The 26731-nt window shown below is 41.2% G+C and overlaps 1 protein-coding gene across 5 annotated transcripts in view; it reads left to right on the forward strand.

The window, feature by feature from the left end:
- Positions 1–490: 490 nt before the first annotated feature.
- Positions 491–26731, forward strand: part of cdh8 (cadherin 8) — a 76241-nt gene continuing 50000 nt past the window's right edge. The window contains exons 1-2 of one of the 5 annotated variants that reach the window (XM_049030739.1): positions 491–1167; positions 3673–4113. In XM_049030739.1, the coding sequence (XP_048886696.1) occupies positions 3853–4113 (261 nt within the window). In that variant the 5' untranslated portion in view covers positions 491–1167; positions 3673–3852. Of the gene's footprint in view, positions 1168–2201; positions 2297–3649; positions 4114–26731 lie in introns of those variants that run through there. The other 4 variants (XM_049030738.1, XM_049030735.1, XM_049030736.1 and 1 more) reach the window with 4 other exon arrangements.

Here is a 26731-nt window from a genome sequence, read left to right on the forward strand (position 1 = left end):
TTCTAATTACATTACAATACATAACTTAGTGTGTTGCGCTGACGGTCTCTGATGTAATATGTCGGTGTTTGATAGGTTATAAACTTCCAGGGATGAGGATGAAATGTAATTTTACGACGCGAAGTGGACTTTTCGCTCATATCAGGTTTAATAGAGAGATCGCTATATATTTTTAAACTTCTTTCTTTCCTATTTCGCCGGGGAAGATGGTGCATATGACATTAAAATTGAATTTATTTCATTTATAGTCATTTACATAGTCATTCTGCAGCTTTTCAAAGGAACACGTTCACGGAGGGCCACATATGGACAAAGTGCAGCTTTTTATGGATACTTAGCGGTTGTTTGGGGCATTTACGCAAACTACTGAACGACAGTCATTGAACGCAATCAATAGAAACTCACTTCCCCCCCACCCATTTTCAATTACCACCATGGCAAAATGCAATACGTACGACACCGCTTTTGTCCAATTCTGTTAAACACCCAGTCGGCGCACTACATACGTCCCCCTCATAACATCTTGAACAAAGACGGATGGGATCAGATTGAAATACAAAGCAAAGCCCGGTCACGGAAGCCTTGCCTTCACTTCTGCTTCTCCCTTCGTGATTAAACTAGAAAAAAAACAGGGGATAAATACAACTGTGGATAGGAGGACGCAGAACTCCCGACGTTTTCCTTCACAACGCACCGTCAATGTAGCGCCCTGTTTTATTTGTTTCCAAGTGCTCGATGATCAAAGGAATGCAAATAGGGCTCTGAGAGCATCGTCGCAACATGCCCATAAAAGTTATGTATCCCCTTGATATAAGAGCGCCGCGGCTGCCTGCTGCTCAGCCCAATGAGCGCGGCGAGGGGCGGGTGTGAGGGAGCCTCCCAGCTCTGACAGCACCAGGCAGCCGTGCCGGGCTCCCAATGCACACACAGGCGTCTTCTGGAGGCTGGCGAACCGCTAGGAATCTCCTACATCCCCCCCCCTTGCCTAACCTTTCTTTGCGGAATTTTCTCTTTTGCTCTCTCCAATTCTTTTTTAACTCCCATCTAAAGGACATGAAGTGAGCGCTGCCCATTTAAAGGTATATCTCTCTTTTTTAAAGGCTTGCGATGATACAAACACCTGGATGCAAGAGAGTAAGTATATCAAAAAAGAAGGAAAACTAACAGGTGAATTGATGTTTGGAGACAGTGGCCTTTAGGTGCGGGTCCGTAAAGTTAGCTTATGCTGTTATTATTGTCATCATCATTATTATTGGTATTATGTGCAGAATTTGAAACGCGGCATCCCTTGTTAACGGGGCTTGTCAGCCAGGACGAGTTTTGCCGTAAGTGACGGGAAAGTCCGTGCTGCTCTTATACTGCGAAGTATTAGTGACTGGCGAGAGTATTGACGGGAATAGACTGGCGTAGTGTATATAATATATAACCCATAATAGAGGAAGGGTAAGAAAGCGCGCTGCACGCTGCAGGTAGCAGCCTGAAAGCCGCCGGCACTATGCGCCGTCTTCAATCCAGCAAAGCGATGCCGATACTTTAACATTTTTTTTAGACGACAGACATACGGAGTGTTGTTGGCTCTTTCTCCTTGGTTCCCGTTGTCGGGGTCGCTTTTTGTAATGCAAGGGGCTGCGCTGTTTGCGCCCGCATGGATACGGAGCGCTTCTGAAATACCGCAAAAGTGCGCCTGTCTGGGGGAGCTGGCCAGTCCGTGTGGTCCTGAAACGGGCTGGGGGGACATGATCGCCTCTAAGAGCCGATTGCCTTGGTCCTGCCCCGGCGACGACTGTGTCAGGTTTCTGAAAGAAAAAAAAATACCATGTTTAGTTGGATTTGTTCTAAAAATGATATATATATATATCATATATATAGCATATATATATATATATATATATATATATATATATGCAATCTAATGAATAAACGTATATTTACGAGCCTTGAATGTGTATACAGTGAAGTAAAAATACATTTAATTTACCGTTTTCTAAATATAGGCTAATTTTTAATACATCAAGATACATTAAGTACTGACGGGAAAAGATGAACACGTTGTAGTTCTACGGTTGTTGCTATGGATTATTTCTTAATAATCCATAAAGCATAAAATAGCATAAAGAGCCGCTGTACATATCGGAGAGGGAATTAAAATGTACTGATGAATTTGTCCGAAAGTGGTTTGCCTGAATGCTTATTCTTTATCAGAGACGCGTTGCTTTGTGTGATTTATGTACTTTTATATGATGCATATTTAATAATCGCTTTCAGCTTCACCTATGGACTAGAACATCGGAGGCAGGTAGAGCCGGTTTCCAACTTGCCATTTGCGCTAATGCATGTCACGGTGGGCAGAAGTTTATTGCGAGCATTAGCCACGCTTGTCTGTTTTTGACTTCACGGTTACATGTTTCAAACACACTCCTGTTGATGTTTGTACGTTTCAGTTATGTTATTAAACTAGACTTCAAAATTATAGTCTGGACTCTTAAATGTACGTTTTGCTAAAGTCTAAGAAGAAAGATGCAATCGTAATATACAACCTTAAAGTTGATGGTCAGTCAAGGTTGTCTAGGGAAGATAGGAATAAAAATAGAAATACAATTAACTAAAATGTTGAATGTGGGACCCGTATATATATGAATTTATTCCTTATAACATCTAAGAGGCCTATTAAGTATCGCTGTCATCGGTATGTTAACAGGATTTGATTTGAACGACTGTGTTTAGCCCAGACATTTATATACAATATACTCATGCGCATTTTACCACCAAAAAGGGCTTTCAAATTGAAGCCTTCAGACCGGCTTGCATGAATGTGATCAGCCATTTTACCTGGCTAATAGATAATAATAATAATAATAATAATAATAATAATAATAATAATAATAATAATAATAATAATAATACTAATAATAATAACAACAATTGTATTTAATAATATATCATTCGGATGGATCTGATTGGATGTTCTCCGATCAAGAGTTGCATCACCACGTTAATTCGAGTGCTGTAGATTTTATTTATTAATTTATTATCATTTTTTTAAGCATGATCTCGTGCAGGCAATACAATCATAATATACTTTTAATGGAAGCCTGGAAGGGGATCGCCATTATTCATAAATATAACAGCGATGGTGATGATTACGATGAGAACTTTTTCAAATAATTCAGTCGTGTTCAATAAAATCGTATTATTGCATCATTGTTAAAGTTTGACATTATGGAGCATCCTATAAATGGAAAATGATACAAATATTTTTAAAGGAAATACAGGCAAATGAAACGGATTGTGCAGCACACATGCATCCTGTTTGTTTAGTTACAAAATGGGATTCAGGGTAAGAGTGACTAGGGAATAATCCCAAAGAAGGTTGTGATTCTCCCGTCTATTAAATGACTCTATGCAGGTTTCTGCACCATTATATTGGATGACAGAAAGTAACATTTATACTACATTATTTAAAATGACTTGCATGTTTTTATTATTTTTTTAATGGATTCTTTGTTTTGATCAATCTCTCCAGTGACTATGATTTCCACAATGAAAGGTGTTTGTATGTCATTAAGAATTGAGGTGTATATTTTTCTTGCTTCTGTCAGAATTCATCCAGCTGTTCTTCTCAATGGTGCCATCTGGCATTCAGCCAAAGCTCTTTTGTCCATTGTTCTTTAGGTCTTGCATGCTGACAAACCAAAAAACTGATGGCCAGTGAGAAGAATGTACCATTTCCGCCACCTCTGGAGACTAACATAGCACAGACGGGATCTTCAGCACGCCATGAACTCTAAGGTTGAGCTCAGACACGGAGAGAAGTAACCAGCTTGTCCACAGGAGAACTGCCCCTCTTTGGAAATGACGCCGAAACGACTGGAGGAGATGCGGACAGATCTTTGGACTTCCATGTTGCTCTTGTGGATTATATGCGTTCCTTGTGCCTTCATGAATCCCTTGGTCAATCGGTCAGAAAGTTTGGATCAGACCGTATCTGCAATGGGCCTGCATGGTCCTGCCGAAGGACACGGACCTCTAACTCGTGCCAAAAGGGGATGGGTTTGGAATCAAATGTTTGTGCTGGAAGAGTTCTCTGGACCAGACCCAATTCTTGTTGGCAGGGTGAGTATTCAGGCATTCAAATTGTCAGGCTGATATTAAAGCTTGCTTATCATGAGGAAACATTAATTCACTCCTTTGAATATTGTCATTTCACTTCTTTTCTTTTTCTTTCTTTCTTTCTTTCTTTCTTCAGTATTTTCTAATAGGGACAGAAGGATGGATAGCTTTTCAGAAAATGTGCGGGGAATCAAGTGTTGGGTAGTTGACGTAATTACCATTGGGTGGTTCAGGAACAGGCATGTGTGTGTGTGTGTGTGTGTGTGTGTATGTGGGGGGGGTTGTATGGTCTCAGCCCAGTGATGAGGACAACCTCAATTTCCCCCAGGTGTGCTGTAGTGATTCATGACCTGTTTGAATGCAATTGAATGAAATCTGCCCTTTTCCCTTGCGCCAAATCTCCCCCTGCCCCTCTGCCAGGGAATATGGATATGGGATCATCTGTCACACAAACAGCTCCGAGTGACACAGGTGGACGAACAGATTGCAATTTTTCAGGCATTTTCTTTTCCATTTTTTACTTTAGGGGATGGTATTATTTATTTAATTTGCTCTTTATTTGTGGTTGAAATGTCAAGAGTGGCCCAGATAAAAGGTGGGCTAGGCTTTTGCGCTTCACGGTTCCGTGTAGGGGAAAGTCTGGACGGGTTTCTGTGTATCTGGGCCAGGGTGGACCGTCTGCGGTACATTGCCAGAAAGTACCCAGGCACGTTTACCCTGAAAGTGATCACCTTTGACCTTTTTCCACCCTTCTGGGGCTATTAAAGCAGTTTGTTTACAGGCTGATGAGAAAACCTCACAGTAGATGGCAGACAGGAGAGCTTATAAGTCTGTAAACGAGCGTGTCAATGCGAAGAGCAGGCTGAACATGTTGTACTTGTTTTAATGTCTTTGGTGTTCAGTAAACTTGAGCTCATCATATTTTATGTATGAACTGTCTGAGGTGCCCAGGTGTGTGTGTGTGTGTGTGTGTGTGTGTATCATCTCGCATACACTCTACTACAGCTCTTTGAATTAATTGTAGGGAAGAATATTAGCAAAAAGTAAATCTGAAAACAAACAGACTTACTATTGAGTGCTCTTGTGTCTTCTTGATGTATTGATGGTTTAAAAGTAATTAACGTACTGATGTACATAACCATCTAGAAGTTATTGACTGGTTACCTGTATTGTTATGTTTTTTTTTTTAACTTAATCTGAAAACGCAATTAATACATTTCTTTGCAGCTGCAACTACTGATTCACCGATTGTGGCTTATCCCTGGCAAATGTATATATCTTTTAGCAATAAACTCTGAACTTCAATTCCCACTGCATATAATCTACTTTCATTAGAAGCCGCACATCATGTTTTTCCATGGAAAATATATTAGAGAAAACAACGCTATAAAGCTTGGCAGCCTGCTTCCTGGATCAGTATCTATGGAATGGATTTGTGCTGGACTATTGCAAATTGTTCACTGATTCTTTCAGCCCGTGACATGGTACTGGGCACAGCACTGCCCCTAGCAAATTGTAGCAGGGCAGCATTTTCATCTGGTGTTATTCAAACATGTCAGTGTTCTGACAAGCTTCTCTATTTCCTGCACGTTTTTGGTGATGCCCCCCTTTTTCTGCTTTCCTGTTTCCGTCTCTTTATTTTTGAGATGGTGCATTTACACATGTGACCTCCAAGGGGCCCCGTCCCATATCACAATTCTGTTTTGGGGTGAGTAGTGGGTCACCAAGGAATTTGGCTCATCCGGGCACGGTGGCACTGATTGAGTTGCACTTCTATTATTTTGCAAGGTTAAATATTTTGCAGGAGAAGCTGCAGGAGCAGAGATAAGTTCTGTGTTGCCCTGTGATAGCAGGCCGCAGAGACAGTTTAGATTGAGAACCCCCTCTCCAAATATTATGCACCCCATCACAGACACCAGAGCTGCAATTTCCTCTCTTGCGCTTAATTAAAAAATGAATCAAGTGGAAGGGGGATGTTTGATTAAAATGGGTCATACGTTTCAGATCTCCATGTTTGTGGGCTGGTGGTTTTGGGTAGATTATTGAGGATCCCGAGGCCAAGATTAGACTCATTCCATCTTGCGCATTTTATTGCTTTACCCTCTGATGTTTAATTATACATACACACCTCCTGTCTTGTCAGTTACCAAGCCCCCCCCCCCCCCCCCCCACCAACGAATTCCGACTGGCAGTAGTTGGATTCCATTAGCATATATGGTAGAGCGTGAGAGGTAGTGTAGGAGAGAAGACAGCAACCGTGCATGACGGTATTCTCTCTGACAATATTTGCCGTCTCAAGCTTTGGTGGTATTGTGGGGGGGCGGGGGGGGGGGGTGACTCAGAAGGCAGCGTATCTGCGTCTTGGAAAGCAGGCGCCTAGAAGCCTCACATCTGTGTGTACCGCTCATCTGCGCAATGGTGCTTAGTGCTCGCGGAAGGTTTGCAGCAGAACCGGGCCCTGTTTACAGAAGCGGGCCCTCGGATTCGGAGGGACCGCCAATGATGCCGTTACGTAACTGTAATCCATTTACACTTCGACATGAAGTCAAGAACACTTCTTTCTTTGAAGGTGCTGTAGCAAAGTTACCGACGAGAGAGAAAGTCTCGGCTAGCTTATTGCTAAGTTCTTTATTTCTTTCAGCCTAACGACATATGTCAGCAAACTTACAACCAGCTTTAATCATGTTAAAATGTCCCACATAAGCTTTCTAAAAAGTATTTCCAGATCCTGACATCTGGGTCATATGTGAAACAATCACCAAAAAAAAAATCATTTAAGCATAATTTGTGGGCCATGACGGATCGCAAAGTCTATTTTTAACCAGTCTGTCCAGCCCTTTGATTTCAAAATTTAGCCCTTAAGCGGTTTTCTTGGAATGCGATTTGAGTGCCTCACTGTTACATAGTGCTGTGTTATTTGTACTGAACAAATAATACTAAATAATAACCAAATAAATCATGAAAGAGGAGAGAACAAACTGCTGTCTAGGTACAGCAAAGAAGAATGAAGATCTGTTTACTTTGTATAATGTCTGTTTGGTTATAATGTATGATGAAATTTTATATCTGGGATGTTACTTTCATTTTCATGTCTTTTGTGTGTCAATTTGTGTAATAATTTATCAGAATGAGTAATGGCACTGCCTATTCTAACACTGAAGTGCTGAAACACACAAATGAAATGAGTTTGTGATTGATCCATCTTCTTATTGTCCATTGCTTTGATTTCAAAGATCATTGTGTATACATTACACAAAGACCATTGATAAGAATCCATAAATATTTAGTAATTCATATTACAGCCCAAGATTACCATGACTGTCAGTGCAAAGGAGAAAATTGCTTTGATTATTTATTCAAAAATGAAATTGATATGACTACAGACTGAAATGTATCAGAAAGACAACTGTTTCCTTTTGTTTGTAGATCTTGTCGAACAGATAAGAAAAAAATTTTGCTGGATACAAGATGATGCTTTTTCTTTGCTACCTGGTATTTGGAAGGGGTCCTTAAATTGGCCTACAGTAAATTTTACTGTCTAAAGAGCACATTTCCACATAATTAACCCTTATTTAGAAATATCTTCCATCATTTGGTCATTTGTATACATTATTGCCTTATAACAGGGGTAGGGAACCTGATCCATGGATCCGGTGTAGGTGCCGGTTTTTGGGATGGCCTCTCAGTCAGGGTTCCCTACCTCTGCCTTATAACATCAATAGTAACTGTGATGAAGCATCAACACATCTTTCAAACATGTCTTACTACAACAATCGCTACCACTACTACTACAGCTATTGCTGCTACTACTACTAATACATAATAAAATAAATAAATAAATAACAACAACAACAATAATAATAATAACCATAATAATAATAATAATAACAATAATAATTTCTTTATTTTAAGTAGGCATCTTTTGTCTTAGAGGAAACTGCTCCAAACTGCTTAGAATTGTGCTGGAAAAATTATTACCAGACAGTGGGACACAGATTCTGAACATCTCACTGAATTGATAATGACAAAGGCTGAAGTATGAATATCATCATCAGAAGGACGTTCCACAAAGAAGGATTTCTCAGTTAGCTGGCTTAACTTAAGCTAGAAGGCATGATTGTCCAATATGAATGCTCCTTACCTAAACTCTCATTGAATGACCATTGCTTCTAACTTAAGTTAACCCAGTTAACTTAGATATTCTGTTTTGAGGAACACCCCCCCCCTACCCCCCCCCCCCCCCCCCCCCCCCGCCAGACCATTCATGAGCAAAAAAAAACAGGATCTCAAAAAAAAAACATGCAATTTACAAAGAAATTGAAATTAAAGCCCTAGCATCTTGCTATGAAGCTGTGAATTTCCTTCTCATGGCGAACGGTGAGGTTACTGCAGTGCTGAGACTTACTTACAGCTTGCATGTCCGTTCCTGTGTTTCCGAGCAGAACACTGGAAGGTTTCCCCCAGCTTCTTTTTTATTAGTATAACAACTCTGCTCAATCCAGTGGTGCCAATTATTTTGTCAAATATAGTTCTTCTTAATACTGCTTCTGTTAGTTTTAGTTTGAAATGCCCAAAACGAAACGCCTTGCAAATATGTAATATCCATATGAGCACATATTTGTTTCAGTGAAATGTGAAATGATCCTCATTTGAAGTGCGATTGGTCTATATCACTGTTTTTCAACCCAGTCTTTGTAGACCCCCAGACAGTCCACAGTTTCGTTCTCTCCCAACTCCTACCACACCTGTACCTGATAGTCGGTGGTCTCCATTTGTTTGGTACAGCTGTGCTGGAGCTGGAAGGGGAGCAAAAATGTGGACTGTCTGGGGGTCCCCGAGGACTGGGTTGAGAAACACTGCTCTATGATAAAAGAAATTACCTGCAGGCTGTGCAACTCGAGGTCTAGTCAGGGAAAAAAAACAGCAGGCTGCTTTCAGTATTGTTGTTGGAATACTCTACTGGACAACCTGGTTGGAGTCAAGCATGGATAACCTTTGATTTCTCCATGGGCAGCTCATGTTGGTGGAGCATGCGTACCCATGTGCGAGGCAGGGTGTGGAGGCCCGGACGTGGTGGCGCGTGCCCTCCGGGGACAATTAGGCAGCAGCGGTGGGGTGCGGGGGGGGCGGCGCCTTCGAGTTGCGGCGCTTCTGCAGACGGCTTCATCCCTGGGTTTGACGAGCATGAGCCGTCTGACGGGGCTTTAGCGGATCAAAGGTCTTCCCTCCCGATCCCTCCTGCCAAGTCACACTCTGATCTGGGGGGATCTCGGGTGTTAATCTGCATTTACCCGGGTTCGAGCTAAGGCTGGGGCAGGGCCTTATGAATATCGAGCATCCGAGTTGATTAAGGTTGCAGGGCGTGTGCAGTTACTATTGCAGGAGAGCAGCATTGCAGACAGAATGATAAATGTGATGTAGTGGGTCATCCACCTCCATCCATCCATCCATCCATCCATCCATCAATCAATCCATCCATCCATCCATCCATCCATCCATCCATCCATCCATCCATCCATCTATCTATCTATCTATCTATCTATCTATCTATCTATCTATCTATCTATCATCTGCCTGTCTGTCTGTCTAATTTGCTAGGTGCTAGGAACCTTATTTTCGACAATGATAAACATTATAACGAGTATCTTGCTATAAATGCTCCCCCCCCACCCAAGGCAGAAATTCTTTTGATTGCATGTCCATGTAAGAGAGATCTCCTCCACAGTGGCTGTAGCGAGTGTCTGCACCGTGCTCACTCCAGTTGTACGGTGACATTAGTGGCATGTGAGACCGCAGGCAGTCTGAGGCTCCCTGTCATCGTTTTCCCACTCTGACAACAGGACGTTTGTTTACATGTTCGTATGATGTCCGAATGAGCTCTCATCCCGTGGATTCACGGGTGTGTGTGTGTGGGGAGCCACCGGAGAAGCAGACTCAAAGCGGCGAGCATCTCCACCAGCTTCTCGCTAACCGTCCTATTCATTAAAAATGCATGCAGTGCCGCAAATATACAGATAAACAAACAGTCAGTTCCTTTTTAATGGCTCTTTTGTTCTGCTTTTGTTTCCCTCCCGCTCCCTTGTTTTGCATCTGCTGATGTATTCACGGTAGATAATGACCCGCTCTTACAGAAGAGAAACAGCAGTCGGACACCTTTGCCTCGCCTCGTGCCACCGCTACCCGTGCGACTGAAGTGGCCCCTGTGCCAGTGTGCGATTCCCCATAGCGATGATTACACAGAGAGGGGCTTTGTTCCGGCACCCCCCAGGCCCGCTCTGGCCCGCGCCCCCTGCTCTGCATGCAGACAGAGGCACGCGACAGCTGGGACCGCCGAATCTGCACAGTGTCAACTGCTATTCATTGTTCTCTTCGGGAATGTTGCAGGAATCCACAATGAAGACTGTGTAAATGTTTTCCATGCGATGCTGGAGAGGAGGTGGGTCAAGGGGTGGGGGGCGAGGGGGAGTTGGGCACAGAGTGTGTGTGTGTGTGTGTGTGTGTGTGTGTGTGTGTGTGTGTGTGTGGGTGGGGGGGGGGTTTGCGCGAACCGTCCCGAGTGGCAAACAGGGACATTTGTGACGCGAAACAACAATGAGAGTCCAGGTCATGGGGCCAGTCAGAGTAAAAAGCACAAAGGAACTGCCTTCTTAATCCAAAAAAAGAACGGATTGCTCTAATGCTTTTAATGTAACACAATCTGAAGACAAAGTCAAGAATGATTACGAGTACTACAACTATTATTAGTATAGTGCAACACAATAGTAATAACAATAGAAGCAGAATACAGAGTGTTGAGGGAGGTGTATTGAATCAGCCTGCCAGGATCCCATCAGCAAGCTTTGCTAAAACTTTGATCATCTGATTAAGCTCTTTAGCTTTGATGTACAGCTTTTCCCAGTCTTATACTGTAAAGGGTATCTAACAGGCACTTAATAGCTACCAAACTATACCAAAGGAGCCTGAATTCAAATGAAGGAAGCCGGTAATATTTGTGCTTGTTGCAACAAGTCCTTGGCAAAGGCTTAAGGCAAGGAAGTGGAATATTGAGTAATTGCGCCTAGCGTGACCCCGGCTGATGTGTGGAGTCCGGGTCACAGAGTGGGCAGACACGCCGCGCTCGCCATGAACAGAAGTGAGCTGTTTTCCATCCTGCGAGCCCTGCTAATTGGCCTCCTGTGCAGCCGGTGTGGGGAAAAAGGTGAGCACGTCGCTCCTCGACGTTTGGATTATCCTCCATCCCTCGCCCACGGATGGCCCTGTCCCTTAAAGCCGCCACGGGCCCCGGCGCCGTCTCCATCCAGCCCGCACGCCAGACCGCGAAAATAATCTCGTTAGAGAGCGGCTGTTGTTATTGTGCTACTTGATGTGCGTTTGACTTCTGGTCCGCTGGGAAGCACACATGGGCTGGCAAACGGCGGCGGAAGCTGGTGGGAGGAATCGCTATTTTTGGAAATTGAAAGAGCGGCCGCTTCTTTCCCGCTTACGTGGTGGAGAAGAGAACAGCGACAACAACATTAGCAGTAACCTTTTGAGGGGGGCTTTCAGAAAACATACCGGAACCAGAATGTTGGTGGTAATCAAGCCACAAGGATAAAATAATGTTTCAGTGGGTCTGTGTTCTATAATTAAATAGAACATTTCAATTGATAATCAATCAAATACACAATTTGCTGTCACTATGTCTCAATGTAAGTATATAGTTCAACAACCTTTGACCTTAAGTAAAAGTAAATAATTCTAGTTAATTGACTCTGTTTCAGCAAGCATACTGTAAATATACCTTGTGATGGACTGGCATCCTACCCCGGATGTACCCCTGCCTTGCGCCCTGTGCTGGCTGGGATAGGCTCCAGGCCTCCCCATTACCCTGTACTGGATAGGTCATTGGAGGATGGATGCAAACTGTTTGTCAGTCAAGTTGGTAAGCAGTTCTAATAATAGGTATAATTGAGTTAAATGGCAGAATCAAATATGAATAGGCAATATGAGCTATAGACAGATTGTACAAGCAAACTCAAGCCCAATAAAGTACTTTACAAAATAATAAAAGTAGTTGTAATTTCCATCATGGATAATGGAACATGACAATTTTAGAGTTATACAGTGCATGATGCAGATGAATCATAAATGCTTAATGAAAATCAGGACTGGACATGCTGGACTTGGATCTGTGCAACTACAGAACACAGTGCTGTTCTTAGCCCTTTATATAATCTTTCTGTGTTTGGGTGCGTCAATTGTTTTATATACGTATACTGAACATGAAAGGAAGGGAGAGACTTGCGAGAAACAGAACTAAATGTGTACAATAGAATTTCAGCCCAGGGCTTTTAAGGAACACCAAATTATCTTTAAATTCCCATACCAGAGGGAACCCGAAAAATCTCCACTTTAATAATAAATTCCGTGCCTGGGAGGCTTTGTCCTCCTCTTGCTTGCTTCTTCATTCTGAGTTCAGTTGGCCCTGGGAATGAACTTCCTGCTTTCTTTTTTTCTTCTTCTTCGGATTGACCGGTAGGTAGCTCTCTTGGCTCATACAGTACCTCCAGGATTTGGGGTGTCTAATCCTGCCCCCCCCTTGTATTAGTGGTGTATGCAGATGCACAACCCCATATCCTGTGGGATTACTCCAGTTTCCTCCTGCGGTCCGAAGTTGGTATCCATTATTTTGACTGTGTGTGTCCTTTGTTGGACTGGCATCCTGTCCAGTGTGCTCCTCTGCCTTGTGTCCTGTGCTGCCTGGAATAGGCTCTAGGTTCCATTTGATCCAGTACTACATTGTTACTACAGTACTACACCTACAGTACTACTGATGATGGTGATTATTATTATTACTAGCAGAAGTAGTAGCAGTAGAATTAGTAACAGCCATATGTGTTACTCATAAAGGGGGTGGGTACACAGCCCACCCAATATTCAATACTATGAATATATTTGTCAGGAGAATTCGGAACTCATGTAGCCTACTGACAGAGGGGAAAAAGCTTTTAGGCAACAAATTCCGTTGCATACGCATAAACGTTTGAACACAATTAATACTGAAATGGACAGGTAGCCTATACATAGGTATACATACGAGGTCATAAAGGATAATGTGAGAGGATGGGTTAAAGTCCCTTAATTGATCTGATCCATCCTCTCCCAATACTGAAAACACTATGAGGCCCTTGGTAGTAGCAGTAGTAGTATGAGAAACCCGAGACCAAACTCCACCTTCTATGTGGAAGTATCTGTTACATAAGAACCTTGTACAGCTGTTTACTGCAACAATTTAAAGCAATTTCAGTAAAACTCATTTCACAGGTTTAAAAGTTGGTCAAAAAATGCTGACAAAAACCTTGGGAAGAGTATCACAGAGATATGTAATACGGTAACCTCGAAAGCAGATTTACGGTCAGGTTTACCCCTCTTTCTATAAGTCAGGACTTTGTTCCTGCTTGTTTTCCACTGTGTGTAGTTATGGACACTCTTCCTTATTTTAGAACAGAATGTCATGTTTCCTTGTCCCGCATTCACAGACGCAGAGAGCATCTGTTAGCGAATGCTAATATCTCCACTGTGTCTATCTGAATGACCTTTTTCGCTTTTGTTAACGCACAATGTTTTTAGCAATATCACCCCAACATCTCAGGCTCTGTAATTACTTGTGGACAGCAAAACGAGTCCTTTTTAATTTGTTTTGACAGTGTCTCACCACACAACTACCATATTTTAGCCCACTTAATGCTAATTTGCGTTTTCATTCAAAAGAAATAATTTCATTCAGTATCATGGGAAGTTATAATATTGTCAGTAGCTCAATTTTTTATTTTATATTCTACCTCTTTCAACATTACAAGGAAAAATGGTTATTTAGTTTGCATTTGATGCACATAGTCATTACATCTGACACCTAAAGCACTAAAGCAGCCCTTGGACGCAGGTTTTTGCAGCATACTCTGTATGTCTACTGCAGGTTTACCACTAGTGCCATGTATGGTTGGCACAAGCAACCTGCTAATGTGATTGGATAGAATGGATGTGGGAGTGTCACATAACTGTAGCCACATGACTATAGCTAAAGTGATTGCTTGCCACTCAGACTGACTTTGATGTCAGTGCACATAACCCACAGCAGTTTGCCCACTCAGGATGATGGAGTGGTGTCTCCACTGTGTGGAGTATAGGGTTGGGGTTGGGGGTTGGGGGGGTGGGGTTTGAAGGGGAAACAAAATTGCCGTTTGCATACCTGAACAGTTACGTAAATCCAGTGCAAAATCCAGAAGAGCTCAACTGGAATAAGATGAGGGTATAGGCAAGATACCTGTTTCAAACCCAGGCTTAAAGGGAAAATAATACAAGATACAAGTAATGCGAGGCACACTGGAGGGATGATTCAACACTGCTGGTTGCCAAAAAAAAAAACATTTTTTCTTCCTGTTTCATTTTCAAGTGACTTTGAGGTTTAGTTCTCAGTAACCATTTTTGTAAAAACCAACAGAAAAGTAATGCATATTTATGAATCAATCCATCCATCCATCCATTTTCCAAACCGCTTATCCTACTGGGTCGCGGGGAGTCCGGAGCCTATCCCAGAAGCAATGGGCACGAGGCAGGGAACAACCCAGGATGGGGGGCCAGCCTATCGCAGGGCACACTCACACACCATTCACTCACACATGCATTCCTACAGGCAGTTTACTCCAAGTAGCCTCAGCATGTTTTTGGACTGTGAGGGGAAATCGGAGTACCCAGAGGAAACCTCATGACGACATGGGGAGAACATGCAAGCTCCACACACATGTGACCCAGGCAGAGACTTGAACCCGGGTCCCAGAGGTGTGAGGCAACAATGCTAACCACTGCACCACCATGCCGCCCTATTTATGAATCATTTTTATATATATATATATATATATATATATATATATATATGTATTATTTTTAATGTAAATAAAGTAATCCATAAAAACGGCCATCATAAATGCAAATGTTAACTAGCACAAACATAAATACTACTTAAATATATTACTAGGAAATGGTATCAATAAACAGAGGAGAAATGGGCACATGTAGTTTTCGACATAGATGATATACAGGTTGATTCTTTGTGTCCTCCCACACACTAGAGGGCAGAAGATTATAGTCTCTGTAATTTTAAGGGATGTATGTCCCATTATTATTATTATTATTATTATTATTATTATTATTATTATTATTATTATTACTATTATTATTTTAATGGTACACAAAATAGCACCCAGAGATATGAATATGTGATTTTTGGATGAGTGCATGAACTAATAATACATTTATATGTAATAAATCAATTTTGTTTTAATTAAATAATTATAATAAATGTATTACTGCATTACTTCACTTTATCTGTTTAGTGTAGTGAAGGTATCATTGCATCCTGGCTCTTTTTACATAAATTATTCTACCCCCAACAGGCAATTAATGTATTGGCTTCAGTGCCGCCACTTTGTGCTCTGTTTCATACAGAAATAAAACATGAAAATTGCATATTACAATATACAAACGTTCTCTGTTTCACTTATTTTACTGAGTTGGGTTGGTTAGTGGAAATTCAAAATCTGAATTTAATAAAATTAGATATTTTGTTTAAATCCAGGAAATGCCATTTTTCTTCTCTGCATGTGGTGCAGCTCTCGGCCCAGGAGATGTTGGCTGCTCAGGGAATTGCCTGTTGATGTAGGTGAGACCTTCTCCATTCCGGCGCTTCCAGAATTTCTGTCCCGATTAGGGCCAATGCTCTCTGTGCATGGAAGCTACATAGATTTGCTGCTTATGAAATGCAATTATAACTAATGAACATTAAAGAGGCCCGTCTCATGAGTTGATTAGTGTAAACAGAGTCCAAATCCTAAATGTTATATAAGCCGAATGGGAACCGTCTTGTGTCACTTAGGGAAGACTGTTGGATACTCCAGAAACTGATCTACCATGAGGGCCAATCCATGCATTCTCCAGAGCTAAATGGATAATTAAATACTGTACATTTTAACATGTTACCTGAACAGAAAAGAATTACTAGGGTAACAACTATTATTTCTTGCTGAGCCTAGTTCATAGGATTGTAAAGGCATGTTGTATTATCTTTTAAGTTTATTGGTTTATTTGTATACATGAAGTGACTTCGGATTTGTACAAGCTGCTCTCTAGCAAAGTAAATGGCAAAATGCATGGCATGTAATTAAATATTGACTGAATAATATTGGAAGAATTATCATATGGTAAAAAAAATGCAAGGATAGGCTGAAAATTCCTCTTTAATCGATATGAGAACAGAGGAAAGTCTGTAAAAGAGCATTTTTCGCGAAGGCTTTGACGTGTATGGATTAGCGATCAGATAATAAGCCTGAGCTCCACGTCCTGGTGAAACAGCCCATTTGCATATTACAGTAAACTTGCCTTTGAAGAGACTCCAGTAATCTTAACCTGTAATGTCCCTAATAAAAACACAGGGCTGATTTCTCTCCTTCAAACTGATTTATCAAGGGATTAAACTGCTACCATTGTGTTATCCTTTTGGCCTTTGAAACCCCTTTTTCATAAAACGCCGTATATAAGATATTAAAAGCTCCCCATATCATCTGTGTCTGTCCAAGGTTTCAAACACTACTGGACAAAATCACACGGTTTAGTTTTATTATGGAAACTGTAAAACATTCAAAGCAGTTAGTGAATACTGGATGTTGCATGTTTTAAAAAAGGGTTCCGGGTTGCAAGGTTATATTGAAAAAATTGTACATAATTAGATCATATTTTTTACTGGCTATATTATTATAGTAATTAATTTCCTTTGGTATAATTGCTCCACATTTTGTGTGGCCTATATAAAGCGTCTCTGTATAAATCTATATTTATGTTAAGTCAGCTTGACATTTTTATTATATAGTATTTTCCTGCTTAAGTTGCTCATTCTATGGGCTTTACACACATTTTAATGTTTGCAGGCATTTTCTTGTTTATTTCATCACATAACATGTTTCTTGTTTATTAGCTCACCTGCTGATATACAGCAGATTAATATCAGGATAGGAATGAGAAAATGGAAAAATGACCTTGTCTTCCTTACTCTCTCTCTCTCTCTCTCTGTCTCTCTCTCTCAAAACACAGATACACATGTGGCCATACACAAACACACAAACACACATACACACACACAGACACACACACACACACACACACACACACACACACATTTGTACTGTATTCATATCTTTGTGGGGACCATCCATACAGTACATTTATATGGGCAAAACCCTAATCCCAACAATGACAACCTTAACCGCTACCCAGCCCTAACCTCAACCATAAGTAACCAAATATAAGGCTTTTGGCATTTTTAGTTTTTTGATTTCAGCCACAGATTTTTAGAAAATTGAGATTTCCCTTCTAGGGACTGAAAAAATGGATCCTGCACTCTCAAAATAACAGGTTTTATATCACATTGTGGGGATATTTGGTCCCTACAATGTAATATATACATGATCCCCCTCACCCACATACAAACATACACACATGTACAAATTCCTATGCATGGAACTTGCTGGAGTCAATAAGCAATTAATATAGTCCATAAAGTTCCTTTATTGTGCCTTTAGCACTGTTGGGCCGCCTGTAATGATGTCATCCATAATCCTCTAGCACACTGACCATTGTCTGATTAAATGTCGGCTCATAAGTGGGAAGCATTTTCTTAGTGCGTGTACCATGTCTGGTCCCTCTTTAATATCTTTCAGCACAGGAATTTGGTTTTCATATAAAAAACATGGCTGCAGATTCTACACAGTAATCAGATCTCTCAAGCAGGTCTTCATTTGTCTTCATCTCTCCGGGACTATATGAACCTATCAGTGGACCTCTGCACCAAAGCAAGGCATCGTGGGAGGCAATTATAATTACAATAAACTCATAGGGAAAATGTAAACAGATAGCTTGCTGTAAACACGTAACCCTTGTTTTCCCAAAAGATGGGTGCTAAAGTAGAATAGATGTAACAGTCAACAGAGGTTTTCATCTCCCTTCTTTTGGAAACGCAGTAGCTGATTGGATTCTGGAAGGGGACTGAAATTGTAGGCTCTTTACAGGAAGGTAGGGCTCGCTATGGTCGTGATATTATTTGTAAACAGACTGTGATATATTTGTTTGGGTAAATGAAAGCAGTGTTTACCAAATCGACATTAATGCTCTTTCATAAATATAGTGGATGATTGTTGTCTAGGGCTCCTTTTCAATGTGGTTGACTTCCCGCGTCTAAAAAAGGGAGCGAACAAAGACTGACCCTCGGGATATTTCTGCAAGAGCAAATTGGTGGCAAACTTTGATTTGTATGAGATCATGTTGTAAATTGGCAAAACTTGAATACTCCGGGCAAGAAAATTTTATATCGTACTGTCCTCCTCTGAATATTCTGTTTGTGGTAATCTACCTGGGGGAGGGGGGGGGGGGTGTTGGTATTTGTTAGATTTTTTTTTATTAGCATTTTTTTTCAAGCTTTATAGTAAAAACAAACAGTGATCTGCTTGTCATCATTTTTCTGGCAGTGTTAATAACTGTATTAAGGATGATGCGCATTGAAAGTAGGCTAACCAATTAGAGTGTGAAGGCCTTTGTAAACGGATACACTGAGTGGTTGAGGCCGTTAATTTCTCCATTTGGGAAGAAGCCCGACTCGGACCAGCATATGGGTCATCTAGCAATATGTATCCCCTCTTTGGCTGCATTATCACCCAGCTCAAACTGTGGAGCAGAGCCTCCGTTTTTTTGTTTTACCCAAACCAAACTAATATGGCTTAAAACCATTACCCAGAAATGGCACTGAATTTAGGAATCGCGATATGCATTTGTGTCCTGTTCCAGTGCACTGTGGGTAATCGCCTTGCAATGTGACACGCCGTATGCGCCAGAATGAGCACGCAGGAATGCGAGCGCGCTTGTAAGCATTCGGGGACCTGTCACGATTGGCAGAGGGAGGTGATCAAGGCCGCAGAGACTGGGCTCGGCGTAATCCATATCCGGTTGGTGAGACTGAGCTGGGGAAAGCGGTTGGAACGTGCTGGCAGTCACTGCGGGCCTGCTTGACGGTCTCCTCAGACAGCGGGGGTGTGTAGGCGACACCAAGCGAGTGCATCCCTCCCAAGCAGCGATTTTCACTCACATCTACGGTTTATACAGGCCTGCTAGGTGACTAACTCAACAGATTGGATTCTTATGGTAAAGGTCAGAATAGTAGATCATTATTATACATAGTCTGTAAAGAGAGTATGTAGCAAGACTATAAAGAGATTTTCTTACCTCTGCAATATGCAGGGTACCTCCTATATAGTCACTGCACATTAGTTGTTAAAGAAGTTGTTAAAAATAACTATATTTTGCTGGTATATTTCTTTCCTAATTGGTATCCATGCATCTCAGTTACGCTCATATATATGTCTCTCTGAGACTAATGCTTACTACCAGGCAACATTAGGATGCATGGAGGATAATAGTGTTTTCAGTGGGACTCATTTATAGTTCATTTAAAAATTAATTTAATGAACTTTTTTACCTATTCATTTTATTCATTGTTCTTTAGTTGAACTGAAGTTGATGTGGGAACATAATTTAAAAGCAGCGTGGGTTCAAGGAGATGTCAGTCACTCTACATAATCTGTAGTGTGTGAAAGTATTCTTATGACATTGATTTGCAAAACTCGAGCCGAAATCACTTTTGTGGCTTATTTTTAATATGCAAACTAAGATAAATTTTATCTGAATTATTAGCTGCTTTCTGGAATCCAATCAGGATCAGTATAACGACGCAGGTTTAGCGATATTTCTGAAAGGACTGAAACCTTCCAGATAAATTACCTGTAAAGGCGTGTTTGAAGATTTCTAGTGTGATTTGATGAAAGCTGTGCGGCCCACTGTCAGAAACGGCATTAAAATGCGCATCGAGAGAATCTGAAACTCAACTCACTCAAAACAATTAAATTTGTCTGGCAGAAACAGGACAAATTTATTTATTTATTTGCACTGTTTGAATAATATTTCCTGCATAGTTGTCCTGAATTTGCACTTATTCAAAACTTGATAAATTAGCCAAGTGGCAATGTCTCCCTCATTAATTGCCTACTCAAAATAACTCTACGTTTAGTGTATAAAATTATAGTACATACAGTACAATTTAATTATGATAAATAAAATACGCATTTGAAGAACCTATTGCAGGTGCCTTATAACGATGGGTTTGCGTGCCAAAAATATATATATTTTTACCCTGATTTTCAACTATAGCGATAATTTTGACTTTGTAATAAACGTTTACTTGTGACTCGTATCCATTAACTCGTCATGAATTTTGCTTCCCCATCTCAGCTTTGCTTATTTACACGGATGCGCAGGTATCACAGGTCAATGGATTCCGCCGATCTTTTTATACACGTAAGCAGTTTTTCTGAAGTGACTAAATGGATATTGGAGGCTGTCGGGGGAGACGGAGCTGACTGGGCCAGACAGAGATTGATGGCGGTTTGAGTGCTCTTCCTGTGACCTCCCAGAGTCTAGCGGGCATGAAGGCGGGCCTCGCTGACAGGCTGCATCCATCTCCAAATCAGGTCTAACAGGATCGGGGCTCACTCTTCTGTGCCAGGACAAACCGCAGCGTAACTGGCCCACTAGCTCCGGCACCAAAGCAGGGAGGATGGCCGAGATCGCTTCCATTTTTCTCTGCGGAGTTGGAACTATCTCGGTGTACCACTTACAGTAGCAGGGTGGTATGCTTTTAGCATATTGGCTAAAAAGGTGGTCTTTCAGAAGATTCAGTCCCAGAGGGGCTCATTCTGTTTGACCTTAAAGCGAGGTGCATGATGGTTAAATACCTGCAGAGAGAAATGAATAAAGTGCTTCTGCAAAGCATACACACTTTAATTGCAATGAGAACTACAGTGAAACAATAGAACAGAGGTTGGCCAGCTTGACCTGGTCCAGCTTCTCTTACACACCTCCTAGAGTTGCGTGTTTCTGCAGAGATAGATGCACTTGGTAATTACTGATAATGGAGGCTGGCTCTGACTTTCGAAGACTTGCTGTAGGTGTCCTTCTTTTAGCAATTAAATTGTTTTCATTTACCCCCTCCACAGATTCATATTAAAATTGTTTCGAAGGTTCTCTGATGAACACCCGAGCTTTGTATAATTATCTCCTGTGGAGCCTCTGTCCAAGTAGTTCGAACGATAGTCATATTAGGACTGTCTGCCTTAATTATTACCAATGCACTCCACTGTGAAAAGGTAATTTAGGCCAGTTCTCCGTATTAGAGTCTAGGCAGCCGAACAGAGCATTTTTGGACTGAAGTAGCAGATTGTGAACCTGGGCTTCACTTTGGACAGACAGTGTAGTCACACAGGGGAGCCCAGAACATCTCCATGCGTACCACAGGTGGCGTCGTTTTTGGTCCAGCTGAGCTCTTGATGAATTTACTGTTTGGCTGTCGGTTAAAGTTAATGCACGAGGAAAACTCTTAACTTAGCTAAAATATTTAAGAGATCCCCAGTTATGCAAAGCTATAATATAATGTTTTTGATGTAAACTTCAAAGCCTTCACCAGAAAAAAAGCAATCTTTTGACAGAAGTCTTGTTTTTGGCTCCGTTTTGCATGGTGAGGTTTTCTCAGTCATCTCAGCGATCAGCACGGCAATGCAGAGAATTCATGGACATCTGAGTCCACTGGACCACCTGAGCAGCAACCCCTTCATTACATCACCGGTTTTGTGAACTTTGTGTTTCTACTGGACGTAAAATGTATGTATCCTTTGTTTAATGGCCCAGAGCATAAAAGCTTGTTTTGCTTCATTAGAATGATGCAGGATGCTGGAATATTAACTCACAGCCACTACAGTATTGGTGGATTTCTATCACGCAGACATTTGAAGAAGAGCACCTGCAGGAGCTTGACCGAGACTTCTCACTGCAGGATGAAGAAGCACTTTTTGCTTTGCCTTTGATGGAAAGGGAATTATGGGGACATAGTGCAGAGCCTTTTGCTGAAGTCTCTACGTTATACGGCGCGAGGAAATGCTAAAGCACTAAAACAAATAAACAAATTTATGTCATCTTAAAAGCAAAGGAGCCAGATAAGGAAATTAAACGCAGAAATTACATTCCGTGTGAAGTGCTGCACTCGAAGAACAATTTAAAGTACACGATTAAACTGCAAATATATTCAATAAAAGTTTGCACCTACTTAATATTGTTTTGCACAGTTCATGAACAATTTATGCATTTATGCTTTATTATTGGGCTGGCAAATTATACAGAACTGCTACTCGAGTATTTCTCCTTATGCGGAGATTTCTGTGCACGATCAGAAGCAAGACATAAGCCATAATTTAGGTTAATACGATAATAATTTGTTCTCCGCAGCCTATCTGCATTGGATTCATTGTCTCCTAAGTGCTGAGGATTGTAAGATGCCATACTTCTTTGAGATATCTTAAAGGTTCTTAGAAGAATTACACAGGCACTAAATTAGGATTACCAGATTACTTTACTTGGAAACTGATTGGAAACACAGGCATTTCTGGTGCGCTGTCATTCGGTGCAGTAACACCAAATGCAGTAACACCAGTCACATCACCTTGGATGGAAGGACACCAGCAGAACATTTATATTAATGTGTCACCTCATCTCCATTCATTTAATTGCAAACTCTATCCAAATGTACACGTGGTGCATAAGCAAACTGGTAATTATCCTTGAATTCTGTCTCTATTCCTTGTAAGGCAGCAGGGTTACCGGGAAGGCTGTTATGCAGAAACCTCCTATATGTTGTAAATATTTACGTGCTATTCGTTTAAATATGGCACAGCGGCAGACCTGCAAAATATGACGGAAAAAAACTGCGTCCGTAAATGTTTCGGTTGTTGTAAATGTCAGGACTCAATTTAACAACAAATGCTGCAAATTTGTTTGGAGAGCTACTCTAATCAGATTAAATTGTCTATTTGTAATAGAGAACAATGGCAGATATAAGAGCAAAATCATAAAAGAAAATGAATAATACCTAAAACAGACTCCAGGGGGAGCAGTGGTTAGAGTAGAGCTGACATATTGTGAACATCGCTGTTACGGTGGGCTTTCGGGATGGCTATTACACCCAATTTTACAGTTTTAATTTCACATAATATAAATGATTTATAAGGGTATGTGCAATGTGATCAAAGCCCCTCTCCGTAAGGCTTTTAACCATGCAAAAGAGATAATGATATGCGATTCCTGTATGATTAGGATCACAACCGAATGAACAAGTAAGGAAAATAACAACACTTGATTTGCATAAAAACAAGAGCCACTGCCCCCCCACACCCCCTCCACCACCCCCCCATCGAGTTTGCCTAGTTCTATTCGAATAGGAGCGCAGGCCATGGGAAGCACAAGGCTCTACAGCTGCCAGCCGCGCTAGACGTGCAACATCAGAAAACACAATGCACCACAATCCCACATTCAGCTAGCTACCTGTTTATGGACCGTTGCTACAAGCAAGGACCTGTTCCCTTCTTCCAGCTCCCGGGGATACTGCAGAGTGGAGCTGCCGAGAACTGTACAGTGAAACTTTATTTTATTATTATTTTTTAAACCCGTGGCTGTCTTTCCTGTTTTTCTGACACAGCCAGAGCGGCTACAGGATGGTGCCGTTATCTCCGTGCCTAATGACAACAGCGGATCCTCTGGGAAGAAGGCTTTAACATGAGCATGACCACGCGGCAATCGGCTTTGAGTTACTGGCTAGGCCCGCAGACAAATTGCTTTCCGATACCTGCATGTGAATCCCCCAGACAGCATGATATTCATGATAAAACAAGTCCAATCAGAATTTCAATGTCCCCCTTCACTCTACATCTCTCTGTCCCCGAGTGGCACATGGTAAACCACGGCGGCTGGTGCTCTAAAACTCAAAGTACGTCTCTTTTCCTGCCAGAGCGAGTGCCTTTTGATTTCCTCGAGCTTATTGTGTACTGCCATTTGTGCCTGTTTGTAATCTGATACCCCTTGTTTTGTCTGCCTTATTGCGTTTTCCCCCGTTCTTCCCTGGAGGCAATCCGATGCCATCTTCCAATATGGTGGAAATGTTGCTATTTACATAATGTTAAATTATTTAAATTAAATGGTGTGAGATGATCAAGTACCAGCTAAATATTTTCAGTCACATATGCGCCTCTCATAACCACGGGTTGCATGCGAATTGGAGCCGAAATGCTTTATAAATATTCTAGACTTCTGTAGTACGAATGTGGCCTCGCATGCGGACATAATGGCACTGTTCGGACATGCCCCCTATTGGCTACTTCCTTCCCCTATGTCAAGCGTACTGCCCATCACAGGAGGTCAAGTGCGTCACTTGGGATTTAAGAGTGATGTTCCGGTTACGTCCCTTGACAGCGGCTTCGGCATTCTGCTTTGTTCTCTTATTGATAATATGTGGTCGTCCTTGAGGTATTTTACATGAGGCTGAGAAGCTCGTTTGCTTGTTCTGTTCTTTCATTCAGTTCATAGGAAAAGAGGAAAAAAAAAGAAACTGAAATATGAATTATAAATACAAGCTGTGCCATCTGGACGAAGATAACACTCCATCATAACGAAATCCAGCATCAAATTAGAAGTGCTACAGGTTCCATCTGTACTTCATGAAATTGCTCTAATTCTGATTTGATTAGGTCAGCTGTGTGAACTCCATTGTACCTCCTATCATGCCTCTGCTGTATGTTCTTTTCTTCTTGGCACTGTATGAAAAATTAGGTATTCAGATAGGGCAATCGTGATGAGGATGAGGTTAAATCGTAATAATTTCTGTTTCACGAGGGCGAGGGCGTTTTCTGGAATCCTTCATTTCAGAGCTCATGTGATGCTTATTGTTTAAATCGCATTGGTCTCTGCTGTGTAAAGGCCCAGGGCAGCAGTGATCAAAGACATCGATAACAGACCACCAGCACCGAACCGAGGTGTTTGCGGTACCCCCATCTTTACCTCTAACACTTTTGAACATATTTTTAATTAACTTCCATTGAACACACCAATAGACAAACATGCACGCGCTTCACTTAAAAGACATTACTATTTTTTTTTTTGATTTTGCAGGCATGCTAGATTTCCGACTTTGTAGGTGCATCCATCGCTCTCGGCAAAACTCAGGTAGCGGTTTTTAAATTAAAAGCTCACAGACACAGTGTGACCCAATATCTGGGAATCATTAGATGCAGTGGCTGGTTTTTTTCCCCTCTTTTTTTCCCCCCTGCTCGTCGCGATTTTTTTTTTTCCATCAGCCGACTGCTCATGCATTTATAATGCCGAGATAAAATGCAGGGACCTGAAACTAAGACCGCGCACTGTTGGCAGGATCCGTGCTTTCTGAAGATGAACTGGAAGGTACATTGTTTCCAAGAATAGCTGAGAATATCATGTTTCATGCAAAGTGCCATTCTTTCTGAGTGTTCGTGCTAGGTAGAATAACATTTTTTATGAGAGCCATAATTAACTATTGTAATATTTATCTTACGGCACTCTCGGAGCATTATTTTATACCTGATTGATTAGTTGCTGTACCCACAAGTGAAAGCCTGGATTCCAGCAAGGTACTCGAGAGAATTTTGGCCAAGATGGGCTTCAGATCTTAATCCCATAGGTTCACAAGCTTTTGTCTTGTGCCAAAACTGCACTCTTGTTAACAATGTGAATGTAACAATATTTAGACCAAAAGAAGGGGCTAATAAGAGGGTCTGTCCTGTACTGCATCCACTAAATTGATCCTCATGGTTAACCCAAAAGAGTAAAGAACCTGTACTAGGTGACCATTCCTTGCTTCAGTCAAAACTCTCTCTCTCTCTCTCTCTCTCTCTCTCTCTCTCTCTATATATATATATATATATATATATATATATATATATATATATATATATATATATATATATATATATATACAGTACTGTATATCATCATGATTATACACGTTGTAATGTCCCACAGTACACTGCTGCGTCATAGACTTGATTTGATTTTAAAAAGACGTCCTGAGGTTAACTTCAGCACCTCTAAAACAGACACTTCTAGAATCTGCACGACCTTCATGTTATGTAATGCATTCTGGATAAATGAGCCTCAGATCAATCCAATCAAAGGGTAGTCACCGCACTGAAATGGCTGTGATTGGCACGCAACGTGATGATGATTACTGCACAAATTACTTGATTTAGAAAACTGTCATTTTATACATATGTGTTTCTTTTTTTCTGTTTTTATTTTTGCATTCAATCAACATCAGAGAAAATCTGTCTCATTAGATTTCAGGATTTTTAGGCCATTTTTCTTCTGGATAATTTCCTACACAGCAGCACCATTCACATTACATGCTAGGACTGCATTTTTACTAAAAATTATATTAATATGGCAAGATAAGTTTACACATTCTGTAGTGCAATGATAAATTGAGTGCGTTCATCCACTGAATAGCTATTTAAAGATTTAAGGTACTGTCCTTGATAAACTGATCTGTGACCTACTGTTAAATCTCAAAGCGCTTTCAGCTTCCCAGACATCTGCAAGAAGTTCATACCCGCTTACAGAACCAAAACCACACTTT

This window comes from Brienomyrus brachyistius, chromosome 11 (genome assembly GCF_023856365.1).
Source record: "Brienomyrus brachyistius isolate T26 chromosome 11, BBRACH_0.4, whole genome shotgun sequence".
Classification (NCBI taxonomy): domain Eukaryota; kingdom Metazoa; phylum Chordata; class Actinopteri; order Osteoglossiformes; family Mormyridae; genus Brienomyrus; species Brienomyrus brachyistius.